This window comes from Heterodontus francisci, chromosome 26, assembly GCF_036365525.1.
Source record: "Heterodontus francisci isolate sHetFra1 chromosome 26, sHetFra1.hap1, whole genome shotgun sequence".
In the NCBI taxonomy this organism is placed as follows: Eukaryota; Metazoa; Chordata; class Chondrichthyes; order Heterodontiformes; family Heterodontidae; genus Heterodontus; species Heterodontus francisci.
Genome location: NC_090396.1, coordinates 54,473,727 through 54,492,711, shown reverse-complemented (window position 1 = coordinate 54,492,711; position 18,985 = coordinate 54,473,727). Strand labels below are relative to the sequence as shown.

The window sequence follows — 18,985 nt, the reverse complement described above, 5'->3', positions numbered from 1 at the left end:
CTAATTTACAGGCTGAAGTTAGTAACTGACAATGGTGGGCCTACCAGGCTACATTAATCTATCTCTCTGCCTCGGAGTGTCTCTAGCTCTGGTTTGCTATAATACTTCATTGTGAATGGTACAATGGCCCTCACACAGAAAGAATCAAATTAACAGCAGCATAATGTTCTCTATTTAAAAGGAATTGGTGTCATTCAACTCTCAAGAACTGCTATGGCAGAGCTCGGAGACCAGGCCTCCTGCCCCTCTCAGCCATAGGCTAACATATGCACGCATACACATAGGTACATGTTAAATTCAACTTTAAAGGATGGCACCAGGTAACTTTTCATACACATTAATTGCAGCTAAATAGTTTAGGCTTCTTCAAAAGGTCTCTCCACTAAAATTCAATACAGGTTGCCTGAATCCAGAATTGTGTGACCCTACCTTCACCACCCTCTAAATTTGATATGTTGGAACTCACGACTACTATGCCAGAATTTGGTATTGTCTTTGACTGCAATTCCACATGCAGCGAGTTACCCATCTGACCTGTGATATTATCTCCAGTAATTGGTTGAAATCAGTGTAGGTTGAAGCCTAGTAGCTGGTAGTTTATCTGCTGTCTTGACTGAGGAGAGTGAGATGAGGCATTCAAGGTACAGTTATTTTAGTGAGAATAGAATTAAGCATATAGCAATTACAAGTGTGGTGAAAGAAGTTGTGTCCATTTACTGTTGGTGCCGTTAAACCTAATTAATTAAATAAAACACAGATCAGCTCAATGATGCCATCTTGTGGAGAAATGGTACCTTTGTCACAATGTTACTATTTTATGTTGGCGACAATAACATTAAATCTATGTTGTTATGCAATTTCCTTAAACTATCTTTCAATACATTTTTCAAAAATTATGATTTCGCAGCTCTCGCAGCAGTTGGTAGCAGCCAGGCTGGTAAGCCATAAGGAAAAATAGATTATTTTGCCTTTATTAGTTTGATATTTTTTTATTTGAATTCTTTTTCAGCATTTTGCACACGCTGATATTTTTTTTTCTATTTGTAAGCCTGATTGTCCTTTGTGATTTTAAGAGATAATTTTGCATGGCTGTACCTCTGTTAAAGATGCATGTCATAGCAGTTGCCAATGGAGAACCCACATACATTCCTCAGAAACCATCAAAAGGCTGAAAATTTCAGAGAAAAATACATGGTTCACTACAGACTAGTTCCAGCCTCTTAATTAATTCTGTGTACCAAATCAATCAGGTCTTCCATTATTCTGTCACTCTACCTCCCCAACTGTAAATACTAAACAGCTTTTCAATTAGGAGAGCCAGCTCAAACTAATTGACTAAATTACCGTATACATAGCCACACAGAGATTTTAGGGGTGATTTCTCACAGGCCTCAATTCAAAAAACTGTTGCTGAGACCAAAAGGCATTAATCACAGCTTCCGAGGCAGACTTTTGTGGGCACTGCACAAACATGATGTTGTGGATTTAGGGATTGTGTGGTCATACTGTCATTTTGCAGGGGCTGTTCAACATTAGTTCTCTTCTGTATATATGGTAAACCTCCTGTGCATGATCAAATTACATGCATTTATTCTTTTCTAGGGGTAAATTGCCCAGTTGTTACTTTGCTTGACCAACTGTAGAGGTCATGATTTTCAGCACCATTGTAGCTCATTTTGAATTCACCACTTGGGAACTACTCGTCCAGGATTAAATAATCTGTGATGCCTGGAGTATTTAATTTTAATCACAGTTTTAATTTAAATAATAACTTACTGTTCCAGAGACCAGATCCAAGATATACTTATAAACAAGAACCAAGCCCCCAGGATGTGGATCGTACTTGTAGCATTCAGGTGCTGTAAAGGTAACTGGAAACACAGATTATTAATGATGTGTTTGCATCTAGTTTTACTGTATAGTCCTCAGTATCTTACTTGACTACTGTATAATGGCCGGAACTTGTGACAGACCGCAATTTTAAAAGGCCAACGGCAGCCATGACTGGGCTTGCCATTACCTTTGAAAACGGAGCAGCTGGGGGAGCAGAGGGCCAGCGGTAACCTTGATGGCTGCAGGCAGGGGTCTGCCAGGGTACAGTGAGGCCTCATGTCATTGTGGATAAGAGCATAAACATTAGAGACTAAGTGTCTGGTTAGGCATAGTCTCCTACGGAACTAACACTCTATCACTTGCAAGTAGCTGACTCATGGCCCATACACCAACATTGTGGGTATCCCCTTCTTCCCCTTTGCAGCCCATCTTTCTGCTCCACTGGCCTCCTCCTGACCAGGAGGGTTCATCTGCTGATGCTCCTCCTCACTACCCTGTCCAATGTCAGAGTAGCCTGCTCCCATCTCAACTCCCTCTCCTGCTGCTCATTGGTTTACCAGGGGTTCCTCAAACCACCTCTGATGCCCAAATGATGCCAGCACCCTCACGTCCCTCTCCAGAGTCCAAACACTCACTCCTCACAAAGGCAAGCCTCGCAGCACCAGCAATGGCAACTGTGTCACTGCATGAGCAACTGAGTTTAAATCTTCTGCTCTATACAACTTTTGCACACTGCAGTTAAGAGTACCCGTGGCTCCCTGCTGACACCTTCTAAGTGTGTGATTTTCTGGGCCTGCTCGCACCTGAACTCACCCCCACAAGCGATTGAAAAATTCAGCCCTAAAGGTGTGTTTAGCACCAATGCTAACTTGTAATGTAAACTGAGCAGCAGGCCTGAACCTAGCTGGGAGAGAAGCAGTGTGACAGCCCTGGAAGTGTGAGGGTAGTTTTACACCCATGGGTTTGACACAGCATGCGAGCTCCCTTAGAGCCCCTGGACATTTAGGGCATAATGCACATAAAGCTATGCACAATTAGTTAAACATCAAGGTAATGCAGATACTGCTATCCTGTTGCTGAAATGTTTAGAATGTAACAGCTGGGTGAGGAAATCTATGGATGTCCATAACTAAACAGGTGCAGAGTTTCCTTCTTTGCTGAAGAACTGGCATTCCAGCCAAGTGCTGTAAATAACATGCTGTATGGTCCAAATCCACCAGCAATTGGCTAAATGAGATACTGCTCAGTTTGTTACTGGCAGTGACCACGTAAATGGGGTTTGCCCAGTCTGAGACTAGTAGTGATAGTGTAAATGGGGTACTGCCCAATGTCAGACTAGCAGTGACAGTGTAAATGGGGTTTGCCCAATGTGAGGCCAACAGTGACAGTATAAATGGGGTTTGGCCAATGTGTGACTGGCAGTGACAGTATAAATGGGGTACTGCCCAGTCTGACACTGGTACCTGCAGTGTACATGAAGATTCATGGAATATAACTTTTGATATACATGACCTACCATTTCCTGTGTTAAAACCTAGAGAGCAAACTGAAGGGTTTTGGGTAGCGTGCATTAGGTTGCGGGAAATCTCTGACTAACCCATTGATACCCCACTACAATTTCTTCAAGATGATCTCTGGTTCTAGCTGACAAACAGGGCAATCAAAGATAGCAGTAACAAGGACAGAAGTCTCACAATGTTTCCCTTTTAAATTGAAACAAAACAAATAGAAACTACAGAGACATTTTAAATAAAATTAGCACCTTGGGAATTAGCTTGATCGAGAACAAAGTTCAAGACAACACAATGAAGGAGCAAAGGGGTGGGTGGGGGGGGGGGCCTTCAATCCAGGAAGAGACTCTCCAATATTCTTGTAAATAAGAACTCATCCACAACAAATACTGCCCACTAATGGGCTGTTAAACAAAACAGTATGAGGATAATTCCCTGAATATGCTGAATGCTGGCTATAATGTGCACTCACCTCTGCACTGATAGTTAAATAGCTGGATAATAGCTCATATATCTAAAGAATCAATTAATTTATCCTGTCAATTTAACTGGTTAAACCAGTTTTGCATTTAAACTGGAGCATGCACAAACTCTTGACATACTCACTGTTCCTCAGGTGCTCCGTGTCTGACTGATTGAGTTTCATCATGTTGATATAGATGGACGGCAGAAGCACAAAACCGCCAACCAAAAGAAAGGCAGAAAGATTCAGGAAAACCAGAAAGCGCAGAAAGGTGAAGTATGACTGGATTCCAGTGCCATATCGACCTATTCCACAACACAACACAACACAACACAAAGCAGCGAATTTATACATGATTCCAGTCAAAACACAGCCTCTAAATATTAAAATAGTTCAATCTGTGTAGTATATGTGACCCAATTATTATTTCATTCAAGGAAACACTCCAATATGACAATGTACTTTCCATTACTCCCACAGTACAGAAATCCTGATGGATACACATATCTATCCATTATATTCATCATTTGCCACTGAATGATGCTGAATATCATAATTTTATGAAATACCAAAGCGAGTAGAAAGTCTATACTTTTAGACAATTTGTATAAATATAGAGTATCCAAACTATAGCTGACGGACCATATATAGCCTGCAAATTCCATCAATCCAGTCCATAAAACACAGTTCTGTTTGCTCTTACATTTCTTGCTTGATGGTTTATCCTGTTTGAATTTCATCAGCCTGGAGGTTTGCCTAGGACTGGATACCCCTCGAATCTAACACTATTATCTGTTGCTATCCACAGCTTAACATTGATGAAAATGATTGTTAATATTCTGTAAGAAAATGCTATATGTAGCCTGTGGCACCTAAGCTGTGCACAATGACAAAAAACTCAGACACTCCTGATTTTGGTAACAAAATGGCAAATTTGATTAGAAAGAACATGCTTATGATTCAAGTCCAACCAGCACAGAAAGTCATCCTACATGTGCCTTTGTAAGATATTGTATTATGCTAAGGGAAATCTGTGAATAGAATCATTGTAAAATGGAAAATGCCAACATTACAGTGAACAAGTAATACTCCTGCTTGAGTTCGTTACACAAACAAATTGGCAGCCCAAAAATCTGAGGGGGAGCATCCTGGCGGTAGTGTTGACAAGTGTCTACCTGGGATCTTTGCTGCTGACCCCACTGTTTGGTGGACACACACAGGCCACTGGAGAAGCATTTAACATTCCCACCCAGTGAAGAGCTGGGAAAGTGGTTTGTTGGCAGATGGTTTCACCACCTCATCCTGACCCTCCCCACCCAGAAATATCTTTAAGGTCCCCCCTTTGTAAAGAGTTGCCTTTAGTTTGTTTCTTTAAATAGCTCGTCCAGTTCTTCTTCAGCTCACCTAGGTTGGCTGCACTTCCATCGGTTAGTAGAATGGTACGCCTGGTCACACTCAGTGTTTCTCTGCTACTCCTACACTAGATTTTCTCTGAGAACCAGGAATGTCAGAACTTCCAAAATCGGGTGTCCCTGTCCTACCCATGGCCTCTTTTGCATTGTTGGCCTTTTTGGGGCAGGGTAAGTTCTGCTCCCAACAGGCCTCCCCGATGGCTTTAACTGGGTCCCAGCTTAATCTCCAGTCCTTCCAGAATTTCCTGTCCAAAGTTACAGTGAGTGTGCCAGATGGGCTGTGGATTTTCAATTCCTGCCAAGTATTACTTTGGTAACAAACAATGAATATTGTCTTCTCAATATCTTTGAAATTGACCATGAATTTGACAATAAGGACATTCTAGCTTCTCAATAAATTTAAAGCCTTAAAATGCTCCCTGGGTATGGTGGATAATCTCTGTATAAACAATCTAAACCTTTCAGTAAAACTACTGCACAGCAATTAATATCCCTTAAAAACAGATTATCTAGTCATTCTCTCATTGTTGTTTATAGGGCCTTGCACAAATTGGTTACTGCTTTGCCCTACATTACAAACAGTTAGTACACATCAAAAAATATTTCCTTGGCTGTCAGATGCTTTGGAACATTCTGAGGTCCTGAAAGACACTATAAAAACGAGAGGCCTTTCCTCCTTTCCTTCACTCACTCCTTTGCTCTTCATCCATAGTTTTCTGCTATCTCTTATTTTCTGTATCAAACATTTGAAACCTTTAATAAAGTGGCAACCCCTTGGCAACTAGTATTCACTGCATGAATCACCTTGATGAGCTCCAAGCCTTGTGATCACTTGCAGATGTCTGTTATTCTGCATTTTGTCCCCAATTTTTTTTCTTGTTAACTTATTACAAAAGAAAATTTTTAAAAATCCTACTCTCCAACAATTTGCTCAGGTGCTTCAGCTGAATTACAGTGATGTTTACTTTCACTAAAATCTACCTCCATCTCCTCCCAATGAAAACACCTTCTGAAGGCTGCTTTCACATAAGCATTAAACACTTTGATGTTGCCTGTGCTATGAATGCGATCCCACACTAAAGAAGTCACTCGAACCTTCTATCTCATTCAGAGGACTCTTCCACAGTTCGAACCAGGATACGGCATGTGCCACTTCCTCCTTTAACCTCTTCAGTGATGTCTGCTGGCTTTGCTTCCATATCTCCCAGCTGGAGAGAGATCCAGTATCACACTCTCTCTTCTCTCTGTGGAAAAGTAAATGCTATGAACAAAGAACCAGATCAGTTACTTACTGATCCACCTTTGAGAGTACATGGACATGAACTTTTGGACTGGCATTCCATATTGATGATATAGAATTCATTGCAGTGGATTATAATGGACCAAACACATCAAGAATGGGAAGTCAGTCATAAGACATATTTAAATTGTATGTTTTTGAATGGGTTGCATTATAGAGAGGCACCTTACTTACCTCAGCACAGAGAATATTGATGTGGGTTGCCAAATGTCAAGGCTATGGGGCCCCAAAGGGTGAGCTGGTTATCTGATATATCTTCTCCTCAAGATCCCATTAGTAATCCAGACTGTACTCAGGAGTACTGAAAACTTGCATGGTTAATTTGAGGTTTATGTATCAGATTACGAAGTCTGGTAGAGGAGCTGACTCAGTTCCTGTCTTCCATCATTAGAGATATCACCTTAAAGCCTGTTTCAAGATACGCTACTTACCTCCCCCACCCAAGAGATAGTTGCTAGTTATTCATTAGATAATAGGAAAACATGGATTTTAGCCTTGGCTTGGTGTACACCAGGTACCAGGAATCATCTTATGAGCAGCAACACAACTCACTATTAAATGTGTGAGTGCATGTCTACCTCCTGACCATAGCATGGGCACACATTAACTGGACCCAGCCATATAAAGACTGTAACTACAAGAGCAGGTCAGAGGCTGGAAATTCTGGGATGAGTAACTCACCTCCTGACTCCCCAAAGCCTGTCCACCATCTACAAGGCACAAGTCAGGAGAGTGATGGAATACTCTCCACTAGCCTGGGTTAGTGCGGCTCAAACACTCAAGAAGTTCAACACCATCCAGGACAAAGCAGCTTGATAGGTACCCCATCCACCACCGGCGCACAATGGCAGCAGTGTGTACCATATACAAAATGCACTGCAGCAATTCACCAAGACTCGTTCGACAGCACCTTCCAAACCCGCAATCATTACCACTCAGACGGACAAGGACAGTAGACACATGGGAACACCACCATTTGCAAGTTCCCCTGCAAGCCACACACCATCCTGACTTGGAACTATAATCGCCGTTCCTTCACTGTCACTGGGTCAAAATCCTGGAACTCCCTTCCTAACAGCACTGTGGGTATACCTACCCCACATGGACTGGCGCAGTTCAAGAAGGCAGCTTACCAGCACCATCTGAAGGGCAATTAGGGATGGGCAATAAATGCTGGCCTATCCAGTGGCACTCATCCCATGAACAAATAAAAAAAAAAGAACCATACCCTATTAATGGTTCAATGGGTCAGAGATGCAGAAGTTCATGTCAGCCTGAGTGACCCTGAATATATGAGCATGTGTTCTCATCCAGGTCACCCCTTCCAGCAGCTGTCATCCCTAGTTGGGGAAACAGGAACACATCAGGGAGAGGACAATCAGGCATAGGAAAACAAGGAACTCACTGGAAGGAGAGGGACATAGGGAAGAGAGAAGAGATCATGGATGGTTAGGGTAAAGGAACACTCAGAGCAAAAGCATTCACATGGTTAGGGATCTTTTGATAGTAGCATGTGTATTGGCATCTTCTGAATAATCCTAGAATTTTTAAAGCCTTATTTAGCTACTTCTTACTATAGACAAATGTTGTGGAAATAGCATCCAAATCAAAATAAGTTTCACATAAAATGGCAAGACAGAACATCTGGCTATATTTCACCAAACTTACTAAATATAAATATAAGGTACTACTGTAAAGGGACAGAACTGACCTCACTTTCTTTTTCTCCGCCAAATTGATAGGAAGCTCTCTCAGGGGTCGCTTGCTATCCTCAAATAGCTGCAGCTCCATGTATGTGTGCTGTAAATTCGAAATCTCATTTCTTGAGCTCCTCATTGAAGGAATCTGTTCATTTTTGGAAGACAGGCATTTTGTTCTTCTCACTGTCTTGTAACTTGGCAGTTCCCAGAAAATGCTGGTTTGATAGTAGGGTTGCAGAGAAATATTTGACAATGAGCTCCGATCTGTTAGGAAAGAGCAAATACCTAAACGTCTGTCAAGTAACAACCCGGGAAAATCTTTATCACTTTAAACCGGTCTGTTCAGTAATTATTAGTATTAACTTGATAATATATATTAAGAAATGATCCACTAACTGCAAATCCCTGGTATACAATCTATTCAACAACAACTTGCATTTATACCGCAGTTAAAACCATCCCAGGGCATCTCACAGGAACACTGTCAGACCAAAATTGACACTGGGTCACATAAGGACAAATGACCGAAAACTTGGTCAAAGAGGTAGGTTTTATTTTATTTTATTTAGCGATACAGCACTGAAACAGGCCCTTCGGCCCACCGGGTCTGTGCCAACCAAGAACCACCCATTTATACTAACCCTACAGTAATCCCATATTCCCTACCACCTACCGACATTAGGGGCAATTTACAATGGCCAATTTACCTATCACCTGCAAGTCTTTGGCGGTGGGAGGAAACCGGAGCACCCGGCGAAAACCCACGCGGTCATAGGGAGAACTTGCAAACTCCATACAGGCAGTACCCAGAATTGAACCTGGGTCCCTGGAGCTGTGAGGCTGCGGTGCTAACCACTGCGCCACTGTGCCGCCCTTAAAGAGCAATTTAAAAGAGGAGCGAAAATTAGAGAGACAGAGAGGTTTGAGGAGGGATTTCAGAGTTTAGGGCTGAGGCAGCTGAAGGCAAATCCATCAAGGGTGGTGTAATGAAAATCACGGTTTCACAAGAGGCCAGAATTGGAAGAACACAGGGATCTCAGAGGGTTGCAGGGCTGGAGGAAGCTACAAAGATAGGGAGAGGCTAGACCATAGAGGGGATTGAACACAAGGATGAGGTGATGCCGGACCGGGAGCTTATGCAGGTCAGCAAGCTGAGGGATGATAGGTGAATGGGACTTAGTGAATGTTAGGATATGGGCTGCAAAGTTTTGGATGAGCTCAGGTTTCTGGAGGGAGGAAAGTGGAGGGTGGATAGTTCCGGAAAACTATCTTTCTACATAACAAAATTAGTTGTGTCAGTATGAACGTAGGGTTCCAGTTTGCTTTCTGATTGGTCTGTGCTAAACCCATGGCATTATAAGTCACATGGTTAGCAAGTTCCATATCATAACCTGTTCAGATATCCATAACAAACAGAGAAATTAGTCATTACATACTAAATTAAAGGTACATATGTTGTACCAACTCTAACCATATAAAAAGTAGCAACTGAAATATTAAGCCAATAAGTTGAAGCAACTGTAAACATTTAAAGGTTCCAGTCGTAATCAAAATTTCAAATAAGTTTAAGTCTCGAGTCTGGTCAAACCCTGGCTCCTGGACAAGCCTGGGATTTAATTTGTGGGCAAGGGTTTTTAAACTTTAGAAGCTCAGTAGGATTATATTACTATAAATAAAAACAAGAAATGCTGGAATCACTCAGCAGGTCTGGCAGCATCTGTGGAAAGAGAAGCAGAGTTAACGTTTCGGGTCAGTGACCCTTCTTCGGAACTGACAAATTTTAGAAAAGTCACAGGTTATAAGCAAGTGAGGTGGGGGTGGGGCAAGAGATAACAAAGGAGGTCTAGATTGGACCAGGCCACATAGCTGACCAAAAGGTCACGGAGCAAAGGCAAACAATATATTAATGGTGTGTTGAAAGACAAAGCATTAGTACAGATTAGGTGTAAATACACTGAATATTGAACAGCAGCAAGTGCAAACCTGAAAAAAAAGCAGTGGGTAAGCAAACTGAACAAACTAAGATGAAATGAAATAAATGCAAAAAAAAGATTGTAAAAAATGTAAAAAAGAATGTTAAAAATAAGGAAGAAAAAATAACTAAAAATGAAAGTAAAATGGGGGGCTGTCATGCTCTGAAATTATTGAACTCAATGTTCAGTCCGGCAGGCTGTAGTGTGCCTAATCGGTAAATGAGATGCTGTTCCTTGAGCTTGTGTTGATGTTCACTGGAACACTGCAGCAATCCCAGGACAGAGATGTGAGCATGAGAGCAGGGGGGAGTGTTGAAATGGCAAGCAACCGGAAGCTCAGGGTCCTGCTTGCGGACTGAGCAGAGATGTTCCGCAAAGCGGTCACCCAGTCTGTGCTTAGTCTCCCCAATGTAGAGGAGACCACACTGTGAGCAGCGAATACAGTATACTACATTGAAAGAAGTACAAGTAAATCGCTGCTTCACCTGAAAGGAGTGTTTGGGGCCTGGGATAGTGAGAAGAGAGGAGGTAAATGGGCAGGTATTACACCTCCTGCGATTGCAGGGAAAGGTGCCCTGGGACGGGGACGAGGTGGTGGGGGTAATGGAGGAGTGGACGAGGGTGTCGCGGAGGGAACGATCCCTTCGGAATGCTGACAGGGGAAGGGAGGGGAAGATGCGACTGGTAGTGGCGTCACGCTGGAGGTGGCGGAAATGGCGGAGGATGATCCTTTGGATATGGAGGCTGGTGGGGTGAAAAGTGAGGACAAGGGGAACCCTGTCACGGTTCTGGGAGGGAGGGGAAGGGGTGAGGGTAGATGTGCGGGGAATGGGTCGGACACGGTTGACGGCCCTGTCATATTACTGTTATATTACTGTTATATTACTGTTTTGTCACTTGCTTAAAGATGTCTGTCGTTACATACACCAAGCCATTTATTTTCCACTGGACCACTGCTGAAAAATAAATTTGTACTTGTCGTATGATGTCGTATACATTTAGGACTTGGAGTATGCCAGCTTTATTACACTCTCCACAACACCAAACTATTTTAACCAACAACTGCACTCAATGCCCCATGAAGAAAAATCAGAACTAAGATTAAACCCATTCCCCTGTTCACTGTTCCAAAATCTTAAATAGTTGGCCATGAATTTAAGGCTGTAATTAAATCTCACGGCTGGCTGTAGTCTAAAAATTGCCCTTGCTGCCTCTGGTACCATCAGAGCCACAATTTAATTCCAGTCTTGTAGTTCACCAACAGTAATCTATTATCCCACATGACATTATGCACTGCTATGAAAACTAAAATGATAATTGCTTTGCACCAGTACACTGCACTTCTGTTAGATGAATGCCATAACTCCATTTCTACAACTTAGTAAACACAGACAAATTTTGCAGTGTAGTTTGAATTTGTGTCAGAAATTCATTGTTCCATATTAATGGACGATAATGAGGCATTTAAACACATAATTGATTAATTCTATTAATCATGTGTAATTGGTCTCTCAATGAGCCCTCTAAAGATTGGTTGAGGAGTCCTGCTGATTCTCTAGAGTTGTTTGTGGGTCGAGTGCTTACAAAGCCTACAGTATGACACTAGAACAATTATTTGGTCATTATCACATTGCTGATTGTGAGACATTGCTGTGTGCAAATTGACCATCATGTTTCCTACATTACAACAGTGACAACATTTCAAAAGTATTTAATTAAGTGTAAAGCATTTTGGGACATCCGGAAGTCATGAAAAATTTTATATTAATTCAAGTTTGTTCTTTTTCTTTACAAAACAATCAGCACAATGTGCTACATTGAAGTGCCTAACCTGACTGTGTATATAGATTTCCCCAAAACAAATGAGAAGCAAACAATAGCGACTATTCAAAACTACAATGGACACAAGATGGGAGTTGGGTCAAAGATGTAGGTAAGATCATCCCAAGCTTCATTACAAATTTGTTAAAGTCAAACAGCATCTCTTGTCAAATGGCACCATAAAAGGGAATCATGTAGCTTACTAAATAACTTAGCTCTATGTCCTACGTATGAATCAAGCCTGCATCTTCAGTACCTTGCTCTATGGCAGCGAGGCCTGGACAACGTATGTCAGCCAAGAGCGATGTCTCAATTCATTCCATCTTCGCTGCCTCCGGAGAATACTTGGCATCAGGTGGCAGGACCGTATCTCCAACACAGAAGTCCTTGAGGCGGCCAACATCCCCAGCTTATACACACTACTGAGTCAGCGGCACTTGAGATGGCTTGGCCATGTGAGCCACATGGAAGATGGCAGGATCCCCAAAGACACAGTGTACAGCGAGCTCGCCAATGGTATCAGACCCACCGGCCGTCCATTTCTCCGCTTTAAAGACTTCTGCAAACGTGACATGAAGACCTGTGACATTGATCACAAGTCGTGGGAGTCAGTTGCCAGCGATCGCCAGAACTGGCGGGCAGCCATAAAGGCAGGGCTAAAGTGTGGCGAGTCGAAGAGACTTAGCAGTTGGCAGGAAAAAAGACAGAAGCGCAAGGGGAGAGCCAACTGTGTAACTGCCCCGCAAACAAATTTTTCTGCAGCACCTGTGGAACAGTCTGTCACTCTAGAATTGGCCTTTATAGCCACTCCAGGCACTGCTCCACACACCACTGACCACCTCCAGGCACTTACCCATTGTCTCTCGAGACAAGGAGGCCAAAGAGATGTCCTATGTGCAACTGTACACCACTATGCACAGATTTCACGAAAAACAGTACTGTGGCATTTGAATGCCGGCCAAAACAAATACAGCTTGGAACTGAATTTTGTTATGTGTTGATGTAAAAAATTGTCTTTATTGCTATCTCCTTTCAACTCTATTTGTATTTCTTTGGGATCTAACAGGATTTACCACCACACTTACAGAAGTACAAAGCCATGGAAAGACAAATTTCCAATAACCAAATTCCTTAATGCCATCTTTTAGCTTGTAATCCATGGTTTAAATTCTCTGTACAAAACTATAAATATAGAAAACAAATGTACGACACAATGATCCAAAAAAAGGGCAAAAGTAAAGAAAACCCGAATACTCAGCAAATCTATGGAAAAACAGGAGTCAGTCAATATTTCAGGCCTGTCGACCCTTTCTTAGCACTAGGAGAGTTTGCAGATGAACACTGGCTATAAAGGAACCCAATGAGGGAAAGAAGGCAGAAAAACAGAGAAAAGCAGAATCACACAGTAAAAAAAAGGATGACCTACAGAGTAATTGAATGGTGAACAGGAGATGATTAAATGTGATAATAGCAGGGGACAAGAGTAGGCATCGTGAGAGAATCAAAGAAATAAAAGACACATAGAAGACAGTGTGTTTGAGCAGCTAAAGCGGGCAGGTAAACAGGAAAGGCAAAGCATGATCCAGTGGTCCGCAGACAAAGAAATAAAAGAAGCAGGTCAACACCAAGTGTGCAGACCTCCCCACAAGTGATGTTCCAACATGTGGTGCTCACCCAAACTACCAGCATGTTCTCTCCCCTCACCCTCAGACATACTGCCACATCCATCCCACACTGCTAGCAATAACTGCCTTAGCAAAATTGGGAGTTGTAGTTAAGGTCTGAAATTGTTAGTCAATAAATTGGATAGACCCCAAATATTGGCATGGGTACCATGACATGGAATTAACCCTCACCCGTTCGATGTAATGCAGGCAACATGCCAACTGTACGCTGTCTGATCATTTGAATGATTGCTGTCTGCAGCCAGCACTAACCATATTGTTCATTGGCTGCACATATCAGCAGGGGCCAGAATTCTAACTTGTTAGCAACACTTAAAACTAACCTGAACCTCTTAAAGGGCATTTTGGCTGGAGCAGTTGCACAGGAAGTGAATCAGACCTCGGAAACATTGGAGAATGGCATAACATGAGTGACAGCCAGTAGGCAGGAGAAAGTAGGAGAGATGTCCTGTATCTGCAGGGAGCCAAGAGGCCCTCCAGACAGGCACTCAAAAGACAGTAGGAGCAGATAGCCCTGGAGGTCAATGCCAGGTGTCAAACCCCCGATGACCTGGCTGCAGTGCTGCAAGAAATTCAATGACCTCACGAGTGGTCAAGGTCAGTGAATGAATCTTCAAATGCCATATCCCACCAAATGCACCGGTAGCCTCAGACACTCACTCAATTCACTGCACCCCCATCACTCACTTACCAACAATTTCTATCAATCAGGGCTCGTACCGAACATTCATATGCTTCATCTCACTGCCATTTACTTGCCACTGCTGCAAGCCCCACACTCATATCTCACAGCTTGCACACACAGCCAGTTATTCAACCATGACAGCCACATCATTCAAATAGATTGCACGACACTCACTGACAGACTTCTCTATTTCTTCCAAGACCAGTTGGTGCACAGCCAGAGGCAGCAGGAGCTAACTGGAGGAGAGGTCCACCTGCATGTCCTAACCCTCACCGAGGAGGCAGTGCTGGCCATTATTGGGACGCCCATTGCTGAGGCCCTGGCCAATGGCAGGGCTGAAACTATCAAAGATGATGGTATCCTCATACCTAACCCTCCTTCTCACATCCTACTTCCCCTCATCCCACTCTCTCTTCTGATTTACAAGCTGAAGATGGCGTAAGCGTGCAGTTCTTGCTTTCATCTCTCCCCACACCACAACCTTACCCCTATGCCATTCTCCTTTCAGACACCAAAGAGCTGCAACCTGGTCAGGCAGTAGAGGAACACCAAGAAGAGAGTGATGATGAAGACACAGCACCATCATTTGATTTCACATTCGCAGCCACCAGCTCAGCTACTAACACTGCGCGTATCTTAGGGAATAGATTAGAGGTGGGATCAGCACATGGTGAGACACCGGGAATGGGTGGGCTGCAGCCAGGGCAAGGGGCAAGAATAGTGCAAGTGCCAGCTTGCCAGGGGCAAGGTCGCACATGGGTTCCACTGCAGAGGACTCAGATGAGCACTTAGATGGGCAGCCTAAAGAAGAACACTGATGGGTATGCACAATGAAATGATTGGTGCACTGGGATGCCTGCCAGAATGTTAAGCAACATGGAGGAGTTGAACACCAACTTGGTACAGGGCTTATACACAACCTGGAGCCCAACCTTTCCAGCATGGCAGTGGTGACTTCGTTCACACACTTGTGGACCCAACCATGATGCAGCATCTGATGGTCAGTTTTGCAGCTTCCATTGCAGCACAAGCAGCAGCCACCTAACATCTGAGTGCTGCAATGGAAGCTCAAACTTCTATCATGTCAGGTCAGCTTGCTGCCATGCAAACTTAGACTGCTGCCATCATGGCTGTGGATTATAGTGTGCAAAGGAGTGTCACAGCAGTGCAGCTATCTGTCCTCCAGCTGACTACTAGATTACTGCGGTGTCACCCCAAGATTGTGGCAGTGGCTCCATGGAGCACAAACCCCTGCTCTCCTCTCTCAGGAAAAGAGGCCCCTGCCACTCCACCAGTGCCGTTGCTGTTGCCTGTCAGTCAGGCAGCCCAGACTGCCACCGCCCATGCCAAGATGGTGCAGTCTGCAGCTGGGTCTTTTAGGGACAGAACTGCTCGAGGTTGTCCTCCAAGTCATCTGCAGTCTCCTCCAGCCTTCTACCAGCCATTCTGCAGCCTGGCTAGAAATGGGCTGTTTAGGTTACCTCCTCTTCGTCTTCTTCCTCCTCCTGCTCTTCAACTGCTCAGCATATAGCTGGTGGCAAGGGCTGTCCCTGCATGATGGCAAGGTAATGCAACATGCAGCAGACCATCATGAATATTGACATTGCTGTGCTGAGTACTACAGGGCTCCTCCAGAGTGGTCCAGGCAGTAGAAGCATTGTTTCAGCATGCCAATGGTCTGTCCTATAACCTTTTGTGTGGCTACATGGTTTTCATTATATTCATGTGTGGGTTGCGCAACAGCATCATCAGCCACCTTGTCAGCTGATAGCCTTTGTTTCCCAGTAGCTACCCTTTGGTTTGCTATGCAACTGCAGCCAGCACAGCGGAGTGCCACAGAAAACAGGCATCATGACTGCTGCCAGAATGCCAGAATGCCAGACATGCCATGATGTCACACAACAGCTGGATATTGAGGGAATGGAATCTCTTTTGGTTCCGGTACAGGGCAGAGTTGATATGGGACACCCATAAAGCAATCCATGTACTGTTAATGACACACTGCACCATGGGCAAGCTTGCAATCCTAGCAAAGCTGCATGCTTCAGCAAAGAGACAGACGCATAAAGGTTCACCGCCGTAGTCACCTCCACAATCACTGGCAATGCAGTCCTTGCCCTGCTCTGTGGATGCAGTTTTGTTCAGTATGGGAAACAGTCACTCATTGTGATTTTTCCTGGGATGGGCAATTCATGGCCTGCTGATGGGCCAAACAGAAGCCATGTTATGAATGCCATAACATTCCCTGTTGACTTTTGTAACTTGAAACAATTATAGAAAGCACTAAACAGTTGTAGAATTGTAGCAACAACCAGAAGAAATCAGCCAGCAACTTACCTGTAAGTTTAAATAGTGCTAGCGGGCACGACGGGTCCTTCCTGCTGCTGAACACACATTCAGCTGTGTGAGGTTAAGAGAGGGCATTAGTTGGAGCGTTGAGCTCCAAAATGGCATCAGATCAGCTTTGCATACTGATTGACATCATGATCTAGCTGCTCTGCAGGCTTCTGGTGGGCGCTCGCTGAGTGCACACATGAGCTAAAGCCTGCACCAACATGGCGCTCCGCAGGATTCACCCCACAAGTGTCCACACATGCCTCGGACACCATTTTGAAGCTCTAAGGGGAATCGTAGCACCCAAAAAATAGGTGCTAATGAGCCCAATTTCTTGTTCAATGTCTTTTTCATTTCAACTCAACTTCAAATATTCTAACAGTGACCACGGGCGGAGTTGGTAGCACCAATAATGTGTGACATGGCTCAGCCCAGTAATTCTCCACACACTAAGCGCTTGACGTTTAGGCCCCACTGTGCTGGGTTTGGAGGCAGGCGGTGTTAAAAATAGCACCACTGGCCTACGTGCCAGTTGCCCAGCTCCGTCCCATCCCCGGGGCATTTTCGAAGAAGCGTGATGGTGACGGCAGGGCTACCCTCTGGCACACAGCAAGTGGCCAATTAAGCTAGTTAACGGTCACTTCAGGCCAATTAAAGGAGGTTGACTGGGATTTTCCAGTCGATGGGGGCCAGTTCAACTGCTTGGAGGCAGCCTCCTGGAAGCAGAACGGAGGGTCAGCATTCTAAGCAGGCCTAGAGGCCTTCCTTGCCTGGGTGCTGCAGCAGCTGGCAGTCGCCCTGTAGAGGGGGTCCCACTCCCACCATGGTAGCCATGCTGGAAAGGCCATTTTTTAATTTAAACTTTAAAAAAGTGGAAGGCAGGGCATTTCCATTTTGAAGTGCCCTCTCTTTTACTTACCTTCCATTGCAGGCTGCTGCTCTTTTCAAGCTGGAAGGCCTCTGACTGGCCTATCAGCAGGCCATGAATTGCCCGTCCCAGGAAAAATCACAATGAGTGACTGTTTCCCATACAATGCAGTTTTCTGACTCACATTTTAGCCTGATGCTGGGGTTCAGAAGCCTGCCCTACTTTCACAATATTCTATCAAAAAGGAGATGTCAGGTAGAAGATTGATTCACCCCCTTTGACAAAAAGGGAAAACACATTGGGCAACTTAACTACGGCCACTTTCAACCACCTCCTAACAAACAACAACTTAACATTTCAATAGTGCTGGTTATATACAGTCAGGTACTTCAGATCACAGGGCAGAAAGCAAAATAAACCTTAAGTATGGCATTCGCAGATGCCTGGGAACCAATCGCCTAATTGTCATCTCTGTGGGGAAACATTCTGCAGCCACAGGAGACTAAAGAGAGGCAGAAAATAAAAAGAAAAGAAAAGCGCAGCCAAGTAATGACTCCTATCTCCAAACACAGACAAAGTTGAAGATAGTTTCCTTCCGTGAGCTGCTGGTGACTATATTTTACATAAATAAATATCTGCATTGTTTAATGCAATAAAATATAAATAAAGTTCAATGACCTGATTAAAAAGTAAATCCTATGAATATTGTGCTTCTATTATGTTATTTTAATTAAGGCCCACAAAGAATCAATAAATGATTCTGCAGAACAAATGAGGGAGTATCATACATTCTAAACATAACTTGTCGAGGCCTTAAAATATCACCCTCTACCTTGCACTTTTATTTAGACATCAGTTCAATGCTTAAATGTCAATCTCACCTGAATCTACATCTGAAGTACATACAGCCACTTGCTCCATATTTTGAAACTGCTCCCATTAGATTTTGGATATACCAGACAAAATCTTCACTTCAGTAGTAACATTACATTCCAGCCATCACCCTAAATACACTCATTTTGGGCAGTTTTGTCCATGTCAAAGACCAAATCAATCACATGACAGGAAACAGAAATACCACACAACTTCCTTAAATGAAGAGGAAACTGTTGCATGAAACGCACAAGCATGTACAGCAAGCTGCGAGCTGAAAGAGAACTAAAAGGCATTAGACATACACATTTGACTCAACTTGCTACATTATTAAATGATGACCTTAAAACATTTCAGACATTTGACATTTTCACAAAGCAGGAAAATCCTCGATGCAGGAGTTAGAGCAACGTTGTATTTTTATTTCACGTTTAACACAGAAAAATGTCTCAAGCGTAATTTCACAGGGATGCAATCAGTCCAAAAAAAGGTTGTCAAGCCAAAGAACTAGATATTTAGAAGGGTTG

General features: G+C 43.5%; 1 protein-coding gene across 2 annotated transcripts in view; it reads right to left on the bottom strand.

The window, feature by feature from the left end:
* Positions 1-18,627, bottom strand: part of LOC137384368 (transmembrane channel-like protein 7) — a 43,872-nt gene extending 25,245 nt beyond the window's left edge. For both annotated transcript variants that reach the window (XM_068058305.1, XM_068058306.1), the window contains exons 1-5: positions 18,467-18,627; positions 8,231-8,483; positions 6,315-6,463; positions 3,951-4,112; positions 1,777-1,871 (exon numbers count right to left, since the gene is read on the bottom strand). In XM_068058305.1, coding sequence (XP_067914406.1) covers positions 1,777-1,871; positions 3,951-4,112; positions 6,315-6,463; positions 8,231-8,483; positions 18,467-18,506 — 699 coding nt within the window. In that variant the 5' untranslated portion in view covers positions 18,507-18,627. The remainder of the gene's footprint in view (positions 1-1,776; positions 1,872-3,950; positions 4,113-6,314; positions 6,464-8,230; positions 8,484-18,466) is intronic.
* Positions 18,628-18,985: the final 358 nt, after the last annotated feature.